Source organism: Taudactylus pleione, unplaced genomic scaffold (assembly GCF_031769625.1).
Source record: "Taudactylus pleione unplaced genomic scaffold, aTauple2 ptg000100l, whole genome shotgun sequence".
NCBI lineage: Eukaryota > Metazoa > Chordata > Amphibia > Anura > Myobatrachidae > Taudactylus > Taudactylus pleione.
This window is the reverse complement of record NW_028284502.1, coordinates 12,836,964-12,857,184: the sequence shown is the minus strand read 5'-3', so window position 1 is coordinate 12,857,184 and position 20,221 is coordinate 12,836,964. Positions and strand designations below refer to the sequence as shown.

Sequence of the window (20,221 nt, the reverse complement as noted above, 5' to 3'; positions counted from 1 at the left end):
AAACCCATTCGGTTCCTGTACCAAAAATAGATTGGAATAATAACCGCTTCCTTGTTGCAACACAGGATTACCCCTGACTGCGGCAGGGAGTGAATGGCCCACTGAATGGCCAAGGCCTTGACCGCACCTGATGGAGGATCTGTACAAAAAACTTCTATGGAGGACGCCACCAGAAAGTGAGGGCATACCCCTGAGAGACCACTTCTCGGACCCAGGCATCTGTTGTTGTTTGTTGCCAGTGATCCCTCAGGTGGAGGCCCGCCCCCCATCATGCCGAGGGTTTGTCGTCTGGCTTAGAAGCTGGACGTATGGCCTCTTAGTTTGTCGCCTGGATGTGCTGCGAAAACTAGACGGCTTGGAGGAAGATTGTTCCTTTGCTCGTCCCTGAGGACGAAGGGACCGGAAAGAAAACTGCCTAGATTTTATTGTGCCAGTAGATGGCAGACCTGCAGACTTTGAAGCCACCAGAATAGCTATTATCTTATCTAACTCTGCTCCAAAAAGTATATTTCCATAAACAGGTAAGGTTTTCAGAGCCTTCTTTGATCCTGTATCAGCTTTCCAGGGTCTTAACCAAAGGACCCTGTGCGCCACTACTGAAGCTGCTGATGTTTTAGAAGCTAAAATTCCAGCATCTCCTGCCAAATAGGAGACCCCTTCCCGTATGTGGGAGATACACATCATCTGTTCTCTAGTAGCATCTGGTAGAGAGTCTTCCAGTGCCTCTGTCCATTCTTCAACAGCTTTGGCTACACAGGCTCCAGCCATAGCTGGACGAGTAACAGCTCCCTATGATGCAAATATTGCCTTAAGACATGTTTCAATTTTCCTACCTGTAGAATCCTTAAGAGAAGATGCTGACGGAATAGGCAACGTAGCATTTCTGACTAAGGGCCTGATTCAACTGCTGCCTATGTTCGCTCAGTGTTCTCCCCAGGCTGTTTTTTGCGGGTGCACCACCCGGCAAGAAACAGCCTACGACCCGACACTTTGGAAGCCTGCAAGTGGTGACAGTATCTGGGAGCTGTATAAAAAGAACCAGATCCTACAGACTTTGCAGTTTTTTCATAATCAGACGACTGGGCCTTTAATAAGAGGAGAATTAATATATAAAATGTTATTTCAAGTTTAAATCATTATAAGGTCAGGGTTTAAAACATTTTATTATTTTTGCGAAGGCCCCCATCCGGCTATTTCTTGATGCCACCCGGCTGGAAAAATTTTCTGGGGAGAACACTGTCGCTAATCTGCGCATGCAACGCAGAGCGCGTGCGCAAACTACTCATAGTGATCGGGACCCGCTCGCTCGCCCTGCGAAGACAGCCCAGTGTAATGAGTGACAGGAGAGGCCGTTTGTGGGTGGTAACAGGGGCAGTCCAGTGAAAACGTGGGTGTGAAGGTGCAAATGCAGGCGTGCCTGAGTGTCTCAACGCCATTTCAGAGGTGTGCATAATTAACAGGCAGCGTCATAGTACACGTCACCAGCCTTTTTTTTTGTTTTACACTGAAATCCTCACAGTGCTTGCGGTAGGGTAGAGGTAACCACAAGCGCTGCTATCGCTTCTGATGGTCCTCGATGTACCAATGTTTTAATACCCTTCCTGGAGATGACGTGCACTAGTGGGCATTTCACCATACGCTAATGGACATCTGCATGCACAAAGTGATCGCTCGCCAAGACATAGTGGGCATGCTTATGCCTTGCCGTACGATCGCCTGTCTTGACATCACTTAGCTGAATTTGCATACTCAGGGAGCGAGCGGCAGCATCCAGAGAACGGGCCTGAATCAGGCCCTGTCACGTGAGCATCCACAGTAGGAGGTACCTCCCACTTAGCACATACAGAAGCTGGGAAAGGATACAACATTGTTAATTTTTTATTCACATAAAACAGTTTATCCAGGTTACCCCATGCCTCTTCCATAAGCTCAGTGAGCTTCTTGGATTTAGGAAACTCCATTTTGGTCACCTTCCGGTTTTTAAAAACTGGAGCCTTCTTACTAGGGACTGTTTCATCATCCTGAATATCCAGGATTGATTTAACCGCCCTCACCAAAGAAGGAACGTCCACTTCGGGCCGATGGTCCTCCTCTCCCGAGCTAGACCCTGGAGAAGAACCCTGTGCATCATCTGATTTCCCTGATGATGCATCTGAATCCATATGCTGAACAGACCGATAAAAAGAAAACATTCGCTTAGGCACCTTAGTAACTACCGGTCTGCTTGCAACAGCTGACTGAGCCACACTCTGACTTGAGTGGGCATAAGCAACTATCCAGGAAGGATGTATAGGAGGTGCAAACATAGCATGCTGTGGATACCCCATACAAGACAGCAGTATGGGAGCAGCCATACGATCCACAAACTGCTTCATAACCTGAGACAATAAGGACACCCAAGATGGCTCCTGTACAGGGACTGGTATACTGGACTGGTGAGGTGGTTCTTTATAGCAGACAGCACACAAACCATACTTTATAAAGTCCTGAGAGGACAAACCCACCAAACAGGTTTTACATGAAACCAGCACAGGGGCCTCCCCCTCCTTGTTCCCTTTACATTTTGACATATCAATTATAAAGGTAACAATGTAATGTAATGTGACATCCTTTACAAATAAATGTGAAGTATAACGAAAAACCCCACATACCTGAAACAGAGGGATGAGGAGGAAAACAGTGATAGTGTCTTATTTCTGACTGTAAGTTATAACTATTAACACAGCAGCTAGCAAACAGTCACATACAATGCATAAGCAAATGATGTTACACCGGGCTCTGAATCAACTACTGAAACCATGACGCTTGGTAGGATATAGAGCAATATATACCTGGCCCTTATGGGAGAGGTATACAGGGAGACTGACCCAAAACCTCCTGAGACCAACAGCTACAGCAGCGCACCGATAATGGACTGTGAGCGTCTCAAACAGAAGGCGGGTAGGAGGAGCGACCCAGATGCACAATAAACTTTCAAGGGACTGCGTCTGGGGAGGAGCTGCCGGGGGAGCGCCTACCTCCCCTAAGCTGCATCAACCGGCCGGGTACGCCGACCTCGTGGCAGCAGAAGCGCCTGCTGCCGATCCCTGACGTCAGACGACAAGGCCCCGTTGGTCTAGTGAGAACATGGATGCTCTAGGCTCTGACTGCAGTGGCTTCTCGTGCGTCTCTTACGCCATAAGCAAGGACTGCCGCGCGCGATTCCCTGTAAGCGAGGAATCACCTTACCCGACATCTCCATGCGTCCAGGGTTGCAGTCCGGGTCCCAGCATCCCTGCTCGCAAGCTCAGCCGAGACCCGCCGAAATCACCAGCCCTGCGGCCCAAGGGAGGTAGATGGAGTCACAGTACATGAGTCTTAATTCAGACGCTCAGTACTACCAACCCAAAAACAAGTGTGGACCAACGGACGACACCGACATGAAAATGAATACAATAGGCAACCTAGTAGAGTTACATCCCTAAGACTGTTCCCGGATCGGTAGAACTGGAGTACGGATTATATTCTCACCAATATAACGATGTCCTTCATATGCTCAAACTCTTCTGGGTGCAGAAAAGCGGTGAACTCTTCACGGCTTGCTTCCAGATCCCCATTGAGATCGGCTCTCTTATACCTCCTTTCATCACGGGGCAGCATTTTCTTGAAGCTGAACTGTTCAGCTGCATCTTGGAATTCTTCAGGGTTTGCTGCAACAAGACATAGATGAAACAGGGGTAAAAGGACTCATGACATGAATAAGGGTCTGATTCAGCTTTGGGAATAGAGTGAGAATTAGCACGTAAATGTGTACCTGGACAAACCATGTTGCAATGCAAGGGGTGTAAAAATAAATACATATTATTTTGCATGTAGTGTAAATACTGGCTGCTTATGTATGTAGCCCACAAATACTGCACAGCTTTATTATTACACTGCACTTTAGATGTCAGTTTGGACACCTCCCTCCCAAATCTAAATCTCTCTGCACATGTTACATCTGCCCCACCTGAAGTGCAGCATGGTTTCACCAAGATGATCAGTTACGTGCTATATCTCACTCTATTCCCAAAGCTGAATCAGGCCCTAAAGGCGGGTATCCACTTATAGATATGCAAACGGGAGCACGATTACGACATTGCTGTCGTGCTCTCGTTTGTATATCTAGTGATGTGCCAACACTGAACGTTCACTCGTTCAGTCCAGGAACATCCCTCCATCCCCACACATGCTGAACCTGACAAGATCGTCAGGTTGACCAGCATGTACGGGCGATGTCGGAAGCGACCAGCGGGCACGCGCATTGCTGGTCGCTTCCGACCAAAACATGACCAATGCATGCGCGATTTGCAAGCAACTGCACGATAATGACGTCGTTATCGTGCAATCGCTTGGTTAAATCGCTAAGTGGATACCCCCATAAGTCTTCACTGACCACTTAGTTAGATTAGTGACTGTAGCTCACAAACTGCAGACTATACATGAACCAAGGCTAAACTGATAGACAGGCAACCATTATACGGCGCAGATGTGCTTATACATCCTATTACATTATAAACGATTTTCTGCTAAACAGGTATCCAGATGGGCAGCTCTTCTGTACATGACAGAGAGCATATAAGCAATCAGAATAGCGCCCAAGGGTTAGACCAAGGAAAAGTAAAGCTATTTAGAAGAAAAATACATTTCATAAATCACCAATTTCTGAAAGTAAATAGTTTCCTCTGTAAAAGCTCACTCATACCTTCAGGTTTTCCAGATGAGACGTGATGCAAGAAAACCTGTAATACTGCACACACACTAGCATCCAAGGGGTAGATTTACTAAAACGTTTCTAAAAATGAAAAGTGGAGGCGTTTCCCATAGCAACCAATCAGATTACAGGTATCATTCCTCTATTGCATTCTAGAAAATGATAGATAGTAGGTGATTGATTGCTATGAGCGAAGCCACTGCTAGTTAGCTTTAGAAGCGATAGTAAATCTTGCCCCAATTGCCTGCTGTTTATATGGGTGACAAGGTGATCAAAGGGTCATAAAAAGCAAAGTGCTGGACAATGGTAGCTATGGGATTTTGCGCCGACAAGCAGATTGCGTTGCCATCCCTGTGGCCATCTGACTGTGCAGGAATAGGGATCATTGCCTGTAATTCTCTGAAATTGACCATCTGAACAAGCCCTCTGTAAACTTACACAATACAGTAACATACCACCGTAGTTACCAGTCACTGAATCAGGGTCGTCGCAATAAGCGGCCCTACAGTTGCTGTTGAACTACACGTCCCAGCATACCCTGACACAGATTTAGCATACCCTGATAGCAAAATTGTGGCTAGGCATGCTGGGATGTGTAGTCCCACAGCAGCTGGAGAGCTGCTTATTGCCCACCCATGTACTGAAGTCATATATTGTTTACAGAAAGTATTATTGTTATGTGTTTATTTCTGCATACAAAAAAAAAAAAGATAGAAAAACCACCCAAGGGCAACTGAACACCTACTATACAAAAAGGCTGACTTACCCAAGTAGTATCCATATGTGGCTTGCTTGTACTCTTCCCATGAAATCTGGTTATCTTTATTGACATCATAATCCTTCCAAACCCTTGCCACATTTTCATACACGTATCTCTTCTGGACTCGTTTGATCCACGCGGTCAACTCTTCTGTATTAATGAATCCATCATGGTCACCGTCTATTCTGTTGGCTATATTTCTGTGAACAAAAATCAACACATGAATATTAGTTTTAAGGGCAAACATAGTTTTGGGTCATAGAATTCACTTTGTGTCTTATTAGATGCCCATAAAAGGAAAAGCAGTTGTCATACAAACAGCACATTGTAAAAAAAAATAAATGAAATAGAAGACAGTCGTGTGTCTTTATATTGCATCTACCCTATTGCTACTTTTACTATATTAATGGTGTTATCGTTCTGTATCCTTTCGGTACATTCCTTCAATAACTGTTGGTAAAGGGGTGTATCCACTAGACGATGGGGTAACGACAGTACGATTACAACATCGTAATCGTACAGTCGTTCCTCAGCCCCTGTAGTGCCTATACTGAACGATATGTCGTTCAGTGCAGGCACCCTTCCTCATCCCTGAACATGCCCAATCTGTCGTGATCGGCATGTTCAGGCGATGATTGATGTCGAAAATGACCAGTGGGAGCGCGCATCACCGGTCGCTTTCGACATTTTCATGCCCGATTAATGAGTAATTGAACGATTACGACATCGTAATCGTTCAATCGCTCTGTTTAATCGGCAAGTGGATACGCGGCTTAACAGTTTTTCTTCAATACAAACTTTTAGTAACAGCTGCAACTGCTCTTAACTATCTCTTTACACTGCACTTTTCTTACTATGACGGTGTCCTGGGGCAGCTTAGCTGGGCCAGTTTGGGGGGGTCCTGCGTTCTGGATTTGAACCCTAGTATGTTAGGGACCTACCCTAAAGAGGTTACCTGGATATGGTGGGTAGGCCCATAACCTTGGCCATGATTATGCTAAAAACCTCTATTGATTGCAACATTTTATTGCATTTATATATTATCAATAATTTGGAGTGCACCTGAGATTTGTCTGTTTCTGTGAATAAAACAAATCTAGTCTAACCCACCACATGACACTGATATTATTCAAATACAGGTATTGTTAAATTCCAAATCAAATGAATCCTCTCCCACTTATAAATCTAGTTGGCCTAAAAGTCTTTCTAGCAATGTATGGTACAAAGTAAAAGAAACCCTGCCATCTCCTTCCCTATTAGCATCCCCCTCTGTAAACATTTAAGACGACATGAGAAAGTCGGTTGTGCCAATATTTCTATAGAATGTAAGCTTGCGAGCAGGGCCTTCCTACCTATATATCTGTCTATTACCCAGTTTTGTTCTATTAATGTGTACAATTGTAAAGCGCAACGGAATATGCTGCGCTATATAAGAAACTGTTAACAAATAAATAAATAACCAGGACTCCATCCGTACAATGTAAGAAATGCATCTTATACTGTGCTGCATCGTGTGTCAGATGTTTCTTATACTAAAGACATTTTGTGAAATCCGTGATCTCCCCAGAACATTTTTGCCAGCCGGGTGGCATCAAGAAGTAGCAGGGTGGGGCTCTTCGCAATAATTAAATGTTAGAAATCCCGACCTTATATTGATTTAAACTAGAGTTTAACATTTTATTTATAAATTATTTTCTTCTTCTTAAAAGCAGCTTTTTCATAATCAAAGTCTGTAGGATCTGGTCCGTCTGGTGAAATCGGCATGAGATTTAATTTAGTGTGCTCTGCTTCATGCCATTCCTTAAACAGGTTCTTATTCGTTTTAGAGTAGAAATTCCTTAGAGAGACCCAGATACTACCCACTTGCTCTTCGGACACAGAATTTTTTTAAAGTGCTGACCAGATACTACCCCACATGCTGGCTACACAAAAGGCCCCCCCAGTAACAAAACAACAACATGGTGGCTGGACACAGATGGTAGTGTTGCCAAGATACTACCACACTTGCTCTATACCAGAGGTTCTCAAACTCGGTCCTCAGGACCCCACACAGGTCACGTTTTCCAGGTCACCCAGCAGGTGCACAAGTGTATTCATTACTCACTGACACATTTTAAAAGATCTACAAGTGGAGATAATTATATCACTTTTGATTCTGTGAGGAGACCTGGAAAACATGCACTGTTTGGGGTCCTGAGGACCGAGTTTTAGAACCTGTGCTCTATACACAGAAGGCCTGCCAGTAACAAACACGCAGCAACTGAAACGCAGAGAGTGGATGCGGCAAGTCCACTTTCTTCACTGGCGACTGTTCCCGCCGTCTACACTGGGGATGTGCTCATCTGCTCTGCCTTCCAACCGAACGCCGCTCGCCACTGTGACGTGCCGATAAGTCTCGCTGCACTGACTATTTTATGTGAAATGTCAGTGCAGCACGCCTTTCATTTTGGCCGTGTCACAGTGCAGGGTGGCAGGATTATTTTTGCCTGGGCCGAACTAAAGCAAAAAAAAAAAAAAAAAAGAGCCTCATATGCAAACCTTATAGAACGGTTAGCTACTAAAATACATATGGGGCTAAATGTACTATACAGTGCTTGTCAAAGTAGCCACGAATTCAGCAGTTTCAGCCACTGAATTTGTAGGGGTCATTATATTAAATATAAAACCAGGTGTGTTTTTTATGTATTAATATTTAAATACAGCAGCTAATACCACCAAAAATGTTGCAGTTTTGAAATAGGCTGCTCAGCAGATTTAGCCCATAGTGTGAATTCATATTTTACCGAATTGTATTGCTGTGCCACCTGTTGATTCAGTTAAGTCTAGTTAGATGGCAAGTTCTTTATTATGGATCAAGAAAAACAAAAACATTTTATTTAAGATTTTTGTGTTGAACAAAGGTTTGCGGAGCTTTATTCAATATAAAAAAAATAAAAAAAAATTAAAAGAAAAATTGTAAAAATAGTTTTACATTTTACTCTTCTGCTGTAAGCTTCCAATTTCTAAAGAAAATTGCCACACCGGACTTTTAGAAGAATAAACCTGTATCCCATATATTTAGTAGTTTTTCACAGTATTCAAAGACATTAGAAGAATTTGCATGGCGTGGTGTTCTGAGGCTTTATAAATGTCAGACCATTCTGAATTGTAGGATTTTTTTGAGCGTAAAGAGACATACTTCTGGAGAATAAATCTCCCTTCATAAGGGACATACAAATCTTTGTGTGTGTAAATAAAACCTACGAGCTTTTTATAGGTACACTTTAAGAGCAATGTAATCAACGATCAAAAAAAAACATCAAAGACTACAATACTAAAGGGTAAGGAGCCAAAATATTTATACAAAAAATTAAATTAACAAAAAAAAGATACAAAAAGTTTTTCTGCAGCCATGTATACATCGAACCAACGACTGTATTTGACAGCATTCAAGGTGAAGGACAATGAATGGCTGGCGATCACCTATCGTCTTGCAGCTACCATTCCCATCTCACCAGAGACGAGATGTGCCAAGCTCTGCAAAGTGATAAACTACCAACCAGTCAGCTCCTGTCATCTTACAGGCTGTTGGGAAAAGAGTTAGGAGCTGATTGGAGAGTGATAAACTACCAACCAATGTATCACTTTCCAGAGCTTAGTACATAAGCCCCCCAGGTCTCTTCAATTCTGCCAGTGAATGGAGTTCATTGACGTACTGACAACACTCACCGTTTCACAAGTGTATGTGTCACGTTATCAGCAAGGTAAGAGACTCCTTTATCATCCTAACGCAAGAGGAACTGGCTGTACTGTACAGTCTCCTTATGTTAACTGTCTAGTAGCCGCTGACCACACATTCACACGTTACATGAGCACGCACCCCTCAAAACCCTTGTGGAGTCTCACCCCAGCCTGTCTTTGCTTTCTTCTGGAGTGAGCTGGTCAAAAGTCTTGGCCTCATCCTTTCCCAGAAAAGCTTCATGGTCCTGTTGGAAACTCTGGTTATCCTCATGAACCTGATTTGTGAGCTCAGGGTCCAGGCGGATCCTCTCTTTGCGGAAGGTGGGTTTAGTGAATATCTCTCCAGCACAAAGCAGCAGCAAGTAGAAGAACCTATGAAGCTCCATTGCCCTCCCCCTCAGATAAGCAGAGGAACTGCAAGAAAAGAGACCGCTGTTAGCGCGCACCCGCACTTACTGCTAGTCATGCACTCACATATTTCTTCCCACTAACTTACATTCACATGATACCTTTCAATTTTTAGCATACACATCACTCTCAGGGAGTATATGTACTAAAGTGCGGGTTTTTAGAAGTGGAGATGTTGCCCATAGCAACCAATCAGATGCTAGCTATTATCCTCTACAAGGTGCTAGATAAATGTTAATTAGAATCTGATTGGTTGTTATGGGCAACATCTCCACTTCTAAAACCCGCACTTTAGTAAATATACCCCTCAGTGTGTCTACACACATATACACATTTCTTTCATTGTGACATCAGAAACACACGCCTCCTTTTCCTCACACTCTTAAATATATACCACCACCCTGATCAAATGCTTCTTGGCCTTACACTGTTGTTCAACTCATATGGACTCTAAGTTCACACGCATACATACTGTACATGCCAGAACTCCCTAACACACATGTTATCTGTTTGCACTCAAAATCTCCTATCATACCATGTTCTTTCACATTATATGTTACATCTTGTGCACTTCTCCCTCATTAAATCTCCCTTCTGCATCTCCATTTCAGCTTTCACGCAGTCCCACATAATGCTCCACCACCTTCAGCACCCACCCAGTCCCACGCAGGGACCAGCTTCAGCACCCACCCAGTCCCACGCAGGGACCAGCTTCAGCACCCACCCAGTCCCACACAGGGACCAGCTTCAGCACCCACTCACTCCCACGCAGGGACCAGCTTCAGCACACAGCAAGTGCCACGCAGGGACCAGCTTCAGCACCCAGCCAGTCCCACGCAGGGACCAGCTTCAGCACCCAGCCAGTCCCACGCAGGGACCAGCTTCAGCACCCAGCCAGTCCCACGCAGGGACCAGCTTCAGCACCCAGCCAGTCCCACGCAGGGACCAGCTTCAGCACCCAGCCAGTCCCACGCAGGGACCAGCTTCAGCACCCAGCCAGTCCCACGCAGGGACCAGCTTCAGCACCCAGCCAGTCCCACGCAGGGACCAGCTTCAGCACCCAGCCAGTCCCACGCAGGGACCAGCTTCAGCACCCAGCCAGTCCCACGCAGGGACCAGCTTCAGCACCCAGCCAGTCCCACGCAGGGACCAGCTTCAGCACCCACCCAGGGACCAGCTTCAGCACCCAGCCAGTCCCACGCAGGGACCAGCTTCAGCACCCACCCAGTGCAGTACAGGGACCAGCTTCAGCACCCACCCACTCCCACACTGTGACCAGCTTCAGCACCCACCCAGTCCCACGCAGGGACCAGCTTCAGCACCCACCCAGTGCAGTACAGGGACCAGCTTCAGCACCCACCCACTCCCACACTGTGACCAGCTTCAGCACAAATGAACAAACTCTCCAGACCCCCACAGTTTGTAACACCCAACCCCCACCCCCAAACACATCTTCAGGTGCACACCACCCCCAGACACCCTCAGGTGCAGAGCACCTAAGATGCAGACCCCCCAGGCACACTCAGGTGAAGATCCCCCAAGGCCTGTGTAAGCATACACTCACACTAGCACTATGTTAGGGTGAAGCTGCACACACAGTATGTAAGGATACTTCAGAGCGCTCTTTCAGGAGGACAGCAGCACAGCCACAGCTACGAACTCTCAGGAAACTACACACAGTCCCCCGCCAACACACAGATCTGCCATCACACAGTCTCCAGCAAGCTGATCTGCCACCACACAGTCTCCTGGCCACACACCCTCCAGCAAAGACTCTTACATCCACCTAGTAGTACACTAAGCACCGGGAGACCTGCTGCACTCACTTGCTCCGAACAGGGATGAGACCCCGCTCCCAGCCAGTCCGATGTGGCAACACGTCCTGCATCCTCCCTTGTTACACAGCTTCTGATTGGCCAGAATGGAGTCAATGACTGGGAGGGGCCAGTGCGCCACGTTGCATGCAGCAGCAGCCTGGAGTTACTACTATTGTATATGTCATTATTATGTTACACTTGTCTTGAAGGCAGCTCAGTGCAATGCTCACTGTCACACTGTGTAACAATGTCCCAGCGCAGGATGTAATGCTATTTATAATAAATATTCCATAAGTGTAGATACCTCGTAATAAAGAGAATAGCTTGTATACCGTTATGTGATTGCACAGTACATGTACAGCCAGGGCTGGAGTAGCGTTTGGACAACTTCAGATGCTTAGGGGTATATTTACTAAAGTGCAGGTTTTTAGAAGTGGAAATGTTGCCCATAGCAACCAGATTGTAGTATTATCTAGCAACCCGCCTACAACCCTAGTTCAACGCTACACGTTCACACAGCAAAATAACCCGGGTTGCTGCACGCTCACGTGTAAAAACCCAGGTTATTGCTGGCAGTGGAAAAGGGGTATAAATGATAAGTAGAATCTAATTGGTTGCTATGGGCAACAACTCCACGTTTAAAAACCCGCACTTTAGCAAATATACCCCTCAGTGTCTTTCTCACTGGAATGTGCATCTTATTTGCATAAATAAAACAAATGGGAGCGACAAAACTACTCTGGTAGCTTGCACTGATCAATTTGGTGTACAACATTTGCATACCCTGGCTGGGCCTCCTCAGGGCATCACCACTTAATACACTTACAGGGGTATTCAATATGGGTAACATCGTTTTTGCGTTAATATCGGAGGTATGACGTCATTATCGCAGGTTTTAGTTTTACACCGTATTCAATTTCAAAGACTTATCGCAGTTTTGACAAGTCTTTGATAAAAAACGGTGATAACTTTTCACCATTGAATAGGTGTTGAAAAAAAGTGCAGAATTGGGGTTTAGGGGTGCAGGCTTAAAAAAAATAGCCTGCACCCCTGAGAATGACATTTAAAAAAGAACTGTGTCAAAAAAAGTAAAAAAAAAAAAATAGGGACACCCCAAAAAATGACTTAAAAAATTGGGGTGCAAAAAAAAAAAATGGGAAAAAATTGTTAAACAATAGGGAAATAGGTTCAGGGCTATTCTGCAAGTATGCGGCAGATGTTTTCTAGAATAGAATTATAGCGGCAGGTGCACAAATGCAGAATTTTTAAAAAATTACTTTAGGGACACCAAAATATGCTAGTACCCATTTTCATGTACCCCAAATTTGATGGGACCACTTAAAAAAACGAAAAAAATAACCTAAGTGCTCTTCTGCATCACTTCTTCAATGTCGGGAAAAAAACACCTGCTGCGGCTATTTAAATTCCCGACTTTCAATTAAAGGCTAAAACGGGGGTACCCATAGTGTTCCCCCATGTTTTTACAACTTTAGGGGGTCTTACAATTATTTTAAGGAAAAATTCTTAACTTTACGCAAATCCAACTTTGGAGTTTCCCGTTTTCGTTAATTTTATATTGAATACGGGGATAAGCGGGAGCGCGCACCAGACTTTAACGCAGGAAAAAACTTCAATATGAAACGTTAACTTTGACAGTGAAGTTAACGTTTCATATTGAATACCCCTCATAGTAACTTTTCACATCACCTTTTATGTTTGTTTATTATTCATGTATTTTCTCACATATATTTTAACCTCTCATTCCACACTTATTGATTACTTGCAGACATCTATACTTTACACTGCACTATCACTCTTTTTCCATTTTCGTGTGATGCCCTGGGGGGGTCCTGTGCCCCGGACGAGAACCTCTTATTGTTAGGGACTGCTAGTGACAGAGAAGCCGTGAAGAGGCCTAGCAGCTTCCCATGTATTTGCAAATGCATGCAACCAATATCTCTGATTTCTATTACCATATAGTATTCATATGTTGTTGCTAGAACAATTCAGTGTGCTGAGGAACAATAGGGGGTTAAAACCCCCCTCTCTTTTCTACTTGGTATGACCCTCTCCCTTTCATGCACCTGAAAAGTACTATCAGATTGATTGAGCAGCTGACATTTTTTTGTTTGTGGTTATGAGATGCATGAAGGAGCCAGCATTAACAGGGCATGCTGGTTCTAGTAGTGCTAGTTGGAGTTCCCAGGGGTGACTCCCAGGTAAGCTGGCTCTCAATTTGGATGCATTTAGGTAAGTGCCTTTATCATGAGGCCTTACATTTGACAAAATATATGTGCCTTTATTATGAGGCTTTAATTGGTATATATTACATTTGGGGTGAGTGTTTGGACGTAGGGCCCCCCGAGACTACCCTGGCTGGGCCTCCTCAGGGCATCACCACTTAATACACATAGTAACTTTTCACATCACCTTTTATGTTTGTTTATTATTCATGTATTTTCTCACATATATTTTAACCTCTCATTCCACACTTATTGATTACTTGCACACATCTATACTTTACACTGCACTATCACTCTTTTTCCATTTTCGTGTGAAGCCCTGGGGGGGTCCTGGGCTGGACTTTTTTGGGGTGCACTGCGCCCCGGACGTGAACCTCTTATTGTTAGGGACTGCTAGTGACAGAGAAGCCGTGAAGAGGCCTTGCAGCTTCCCATGTATTTGCAAATGCATGCAACCAATATCTCTGATTTCTATTACCATATTGTATTCATATGTTGTTGCTAGTACAATTCAGTGTGCTGAGGAACAATAGGGGGTTAAAACCCCCCTCTCTTTTCTATTTGCATACCTCCCAACTTTTGAAGAGAGGGATGCGGGACCCTTCGCACACCGTAGGCGCGTGCGGGCCAAAAAGGGGTGGGGCTTCAGAAAAGGGGCGGAGCTTCTCTAAAAGGGACAGAGCCTCACGGCAACCCCCCATTTTCGTCACTATAGGAGGCGTGCCCAGCACTCTCCGAGATGCTGGGCAGCCCCCCAGGCTCTCCCTGTGCTAGTGAACAGATGCCGTGCAATGCGCACGGCATCTGTTCACCTTCTGCAGACCCGCTGCTGGGTGTGCTCTCCCCAACTCCCCCCCCCCCCCCCACCGCGGGACACTGTGGCCCGCGGGTGGGACAGCGGGACAGTCCCAGATAAACTGGAGTGTCCAGCTGAATGCGGGACAGTTGGCAGCTATGCATTTGTACATCTGTGCACGACTTATGTCGTGTATTCACTAGACGATATAATGAACGATATAGTTATCGTTCAATCGTTCATTATATCGTCTAGTGGACATGCAGTCAACGACCAGCGATGCGCACTCCCGCTGGTCGCTGACTATGTTGCTCATCGCCCTAACCTACTGTCCAACCTGACGATATCATCAGGTTGTGCAGGTTCGGGGATGAGGAAGGGTGCCGGCACTGAACGATATATCGTTCAGTGTGGGTGCTAAATGTTGTTAAGGACATTGGGTCTCATTCAGACCCGGTCGCAAGCGCCGATGCGCTCGCAACCGGGTCGATGGTCCCCACGGCTAGGGGTCTCGTAGCAGACGGGGCGAGCTGTCGATGTTGAGTGACAGTAGCGCCCCATTTGCTGGGCAGGCCTGGGGCGTGCCCGGCCAAACGCAGGCATTCGAGCCCGAACGCTTGCCGTTTGGGGGCGGCCCCACTGACATCATTGATGATGTCAGTGGGGAACTTCCTGCTCAAACAGAGCAGGAAGTTCCCTGGGGCTTACGAGAGCCCAGACCCAACCTTAGAGTCTGGTCGTAAGCCGCGATGGTGATGACCATCGTGACCATCACCCTGATTGCAATCTAAGCTGTGGGTGGTAACCCACAGCTTAGCTTGCAACCTGGAGGCAGCACTTCAAAACAAGAAGTGCCCGCCCTCATTCAGAGTGAGCGATCGCTTCTTACGATCGACTCTGAATGAGGGCCATTGAGCACACCACTGCCGGGGACACACTACACTATATCACTAGTGGGGCGAATCGTGTAGTGGATATGCGCCCTTAGTCTGAATCTGTGTAAAAAAAACTCAGATGCAGCCAGACGTCTTGCGCCAGGGGCGGACTGACCATCTGGCACTTCTGGCAAATGCCAGAAGGGCCGATGGTCAAGTTGGCCGGTCTGGCTGTCCGCATGAAAAGGTATAATTTCCCCGTCAGCATGGATGCTATTGAAGATGTCTTTCCCAAAATGGCCGCCGCCTGAAAGAAGACATTTTTTGCACATAAACTGCAATGTTACAAGAGGTCGTGTTGGTCCTCTAGTGTCCACTGGCCATGTCCTGCCAGCGGACACGCCCCCCTGCCTGCTGTGTGTGAAGAACTGGGAGTGCCGAAGCAGGAGACCCAATGCAACAGCTGCATCTCCTGGAACCTGAAGTGGAGAAGAGAGGGGGCACTACCAAACACTGGGCCTGATTCAGACCCACTCGCGAGCGGCTGTCCGCTCGCAAGTGGGTCGATGTTATGGACTGAGCATGCACACGACGGAGGGAGCTCCGTCGTGCGCATGCGCCAGACGCGACGAGCGAAGGAAAGTCCTTCGCTCGTTGTGTCCGATCAAAGGGGGCGTGCTGTCAATGTTGATTGACAGCACGCCCCCTTTGGTGGGCGTGCCGGGGGCGTGCCTCCCTGACGGGGGCGTTCCCACGGGAACGCCTCCCGTCAAAAGCCGGCCCACTGACATCACTATTGATGTTAGTGGGAGTGATTTTGGCTCTGATAGAGCCAAAATCACTCCGAAGCTTGCAGTTGAAAACCTCAACCGCAGGCTCCGGCTCGCAATTTCGATGGTCGCGATGGTCTCGACCATCGCGGCCATCACAATGCATGCTCGTATAGCCTGTGGGTGGTGACCCACAGCTATACGAGCGTCCAGGAGGACGCTCCATGAAAATGGAGCCCGGCCCTCATTCAGAGCGTGCGCTCTGCTCAGAGCGTACGGCTCTGAATGAGGGCCACTATCAGGTAAGTGCGTGCACTTTGTTTTCCTTTTAAATCTGTTACTATCTACCCTACTGACAGACAGCTTTATATATGCAGGGAGTGCAGGTCTCCTGCAATTACAATATATACATATATATAATCACTGTATCTCCCTCTGTTTCCCAGCCATCACCCTCCCTGTAACCCCCCTCAATGTCCCAGTGCCCACCCTCCCTGTAATCCCCTCTCAATGTCCAAGCTCCAACCCTCCCTGTAACCCCAAATTAGTGTCCCAGCCTCCACTCCTGTAAACCACCTCAGTGTCCCAGCCCTCACCCTCCCTTTACCCCCCTCAGTTTCCCAGCCCTAACCCTCCCTGTAACCTCAAATCAGTGTCCCAGCCTCCACTCCTGTAAACCCCTCAGTGTCCCAGCCCTCACCCTCCCTGTAACCCCCCCTCAGTGTCCCAGCCCCCACCAGGGCCGAAACTAGGATATCTGTCACCCGGTGCAAGGTAGCAATTTTGTGCCCCCTCCCTTACTGTACCTGGATTTTGTCCTTGCTCCTCCATAAGGCAGTGCACTAGTCAAACGTCCCTGGTATAGTGACTTACATTATTCCACACACAATAATGCCTATTACACCTTATGCCACACACGGTAATGCCTATTACCAAAGTGACACTTACATATTTGCCAGACACTATTTTATGCCCCACAGTAAGACTTCTAATTACTTTAAAATTACCTGCTCGTTGTCAGGGGTTTTTATGCTCATTGCCAGGGGGTTCCATGCTCGTTGCCAGGGGGTTTCACAAGAGAACATGCAGCTTTCAGCATCTTCTCCCAGCACTTCAGCTGGCCTAACAGACACTAGAGGACCTCTAGCATCTGTCTCCTCCTTGGCAGCGGCCATTTTTGGATGGCCGTTTTCTGACTCTCCAGCCTCCAAGCGACCGTGAGTCATCCCTTTTTCACCCCCTGCATTCCGGCACCCGGTGCACATGCACCTCTAGTCCCCCCTAGTTGCGGCCCTGCCCCCACCCTCACTGTAACTTCCAATTAGTGTCCCAACCCCCACCCTCCCTGTAACTCCCAATGTGTCTCAGCCTCCACCCTACCTGTAACCCCCCCTCAGTGTCCCTTCCCTCACCCTCTCTGTGACCCCCAATCAATGTCCCTTCCCTCAGCCTCCCTGTAACCCCCTCAGTGTCCCTTCCCTCACCATCCCCTCACCCCCCTGTAACCACAAATCAGTGTCCCTGCCTTCACCCTCCCTGTAACCCCCAATCAGTGGCCCAGCCCCCACCTTCTCTGTAACCCCCAGTGTCCCTTCCCTCACCCTCCCTGTAACCCCCCCTCAGTGTCCCTTCACCCTCCCTGTGACCCACAATCAATGTCTCAGCCCTCACCCTCCCTGTAACCCGAAATCAGTGTCCTTCCCTCACCCTCGCTGTAACCCCCTCAGTTTCCCTTCCCTCACCCTCCTTGTAACCCCTAATCAGTGTCCCTTCCCTCACCCTCCCTGTAACCCCCACAGTGTCCCTGCCCCCACCCTCCCTGTAACTCCCTTCAGTGTGACCGTCCTCACCCTCCCTTTAATTCTCAGTGTCCCAGCTCTCACCCTCCATGTAACCCCAAATCAGTGTCCCTTTCCTCACCCTCTCCTCACCCACTGTAACCCCAAATCAGTGTCTCTGCCCTCATTCTCCCTGTCCCTGCCCTCACCCTCCCTCTAACTCCCTTCAGTGTCCCCTTCCTCACTCTCCCTTTTACCCCCCTCAGTGTCCCAGCCCTCAACCTCCCTGTAACCCCAAATTAGTGTCCCAGCCCTCACCCTCCCTGTAACCCCAAATCAGTGTCACAGCCCCCACCCTTCCTGTAATTCCCTTCAGTGTCCCCATCCTCACCCTCCCTTTAACCCCCAATCAGTAGCCCAGCCCCCACCTTCCCTATAACCCCCAGTGTCCCAGCCCCCACCTTCCCTGTAACCCCCAGCGACCAAGCCCCCACCCTCCCTGTGACCCTCCCTTAGTGTCTCTTCCTTTACCCTCCCTGTAACCCCAGTGTCCCAGCCCTCACCTTCCCTGTAACCCCTAATCAGTGACCAATCCCCCACCCTCCCTGTAACCCCCCTCAGTATCCCCATCCTCCCCCTCCCTGTAACCTCCCCTCACCCTCTCTGTAACTCCCCCTCCGGCATATCTGACCAATCAATATTTTCTGATTGGTCACTTGCAAACTAAAAAAAACCTACAGTGATCCCAGTCTAATCCTCTACAACTGCTAAGCTAGTACTTGGTCAATTGGGTGTGATCTACACCAATGTAGCGCCAGCTTTACCTAACCAAACACAAAATGTCTGATTATGGCAGGGGGCAGGATGTGCTCTGTTGTGTGTGTTTTAATACAGAGAATAATGTATACTTTTATATTGTTCTACTATTAATTATATGTGTAAAAGCATAGACTAGGCAGTGGGAGGAGTCAGGAATAGTAAAGGGAGGAGTCTGTGCCAGGAACCAGATGCTGACACTGAGGTGGGCCTGTGTGTTTTAAAATGCCAAGGCCTATTGTTAGTCCCAGTCAGGCCCTGTCTTGCGCCATATGGCGTACGGACAACCAGTAACTGAGGACACATGAGATGTAATGAGATTGCATATTACTGCTTAGCGCCGGGGGGCGGGGCTTAGCGTCGGTGGGGGGGTAGTAGCGACGGTGGGTCGGCGCATGCGCGGGCTCTTAGTCGCGGTATTTTTTCCGAAAATACCGCGACTAGAGTGCTGATGGGATCCGCAGGGACAGAGCTTTATCGCAAGCTCTGTCCCTGCAAGGGATTTATAGTAAATCCCTGTGATATTGCCGGAATTCGCAATGCGAATTCACTCGGTAATATCACACTACAATCCGCATTCAATATGCGGATTGTAGTAAATAGAGCCCTTAGTCCCCACTAGGGCAACCAACACTTGGCTGCTTATGTGGGTGTAAAGGTCGCTAATATACTGTATATACTCGAGTATAAGCCGAGTTTTTCAGCACATTTTTTGTGCTGAAAAAGTACCCCCTCGGCTTATACTCGAGTGAAGTGTGTAGCGCTGACCGGACGGAGTTCGGTCAGTGCTACACTGCACAAACACACAGCCGCCGGAGCCAGCAGCTGAGTGTTTGTTGTAATCAGCAACTGCTGAGAGTCTGTCAGACTCCCAGCGGCTGCTGCTGCTCCCACTGCGGGAGCCATCTTCCGGCTCCCGCAGTGGGTAATGGGAGAGACGTCATGAGTAATGACGTCTCTCCCATGCAAAGCGGCCGGAGGAGCTGTTAGCGGCGGGACCAGGAGCGGGGGGTTTAGGATAGTGTTTATTTTTTAATTTTTATTACGTCTCTCTACTGGGGGGGGGACTACTGGGGGCACTACCAGGGGGCGATTATTACAGGGGGCACTACCAGGGGGCGATTACTACAGGGGGCACTACCAGGGGGGATTACTACAGGGGGCACTAAAAGGGGGGATTACCACTGGGGGAACTACCAGGGGGGATTACTACTGGGGGCACTAAAAGGGGGGATTACCACTGGAGGCACTACCAGGGGGGGAATACTACTGGGGGCACAACCAGGGGGAATTACTACTGGGGGCACTACCAGCTGCTGCATTTCCCACCCTAGGCTTATACTCAAGTCAATAAGTTTTCCTAGTTTTTTGTGGTAAAAGTAGGTACCTCGGCTTAGATTCGGGTCGACTTATACTCGAGTATATACGGTAGCTATGTTTATTATCTATGTCCGTGCCCTGCATTGTATTGTATTGTATTGTAAGTCGCTGGTTACTTATTTGTTT

General features: G+C 47.5%; 1 protein-coding gene across 2 annotated transcripts in view; it reads right to left on the bottom strand.

The window, feature by feature from the left end:
* RCN1 (reticulocalbin 1) overlaps window positions 1-11,533 on the bottom strand; it is a 38,012-nt gene extending 26,479 nt beyond the window's left edge. The window contains exons 1-4 of one of the 2 annotated variants that reach the window (XM_088470433.1): window positions 11,447-11,533; window positions 9,378-9,626; window positions 5,499-5,692; window positions 3,511-3,689 (exon numbers count right to left, since the gene is read on the bottom strand). In XM_088470433.1, the coding sequence (XP_088326559.1) occupies window positions 3,511-3,689; window positions 5,499-5,692; window positions 9,378-9,626; window positions 11,447-11,508 (684 nt within the window). In that variant the 5' untranslated portion in view covers window positions 11,509-11,533. Of the gene's footprint in view, window positions 1-3,510; window positions 3,690-5,498; window positions 5,693-9,377; window positions 9,627-11,400 lie in introns of both variants that reach the window. The other variant, XM_088470435.1, reaches the window with a different exon arrangement.
* Between the last annotated feature and the right edge of the window lie 8,688 nt (window positions 11,534-20,221).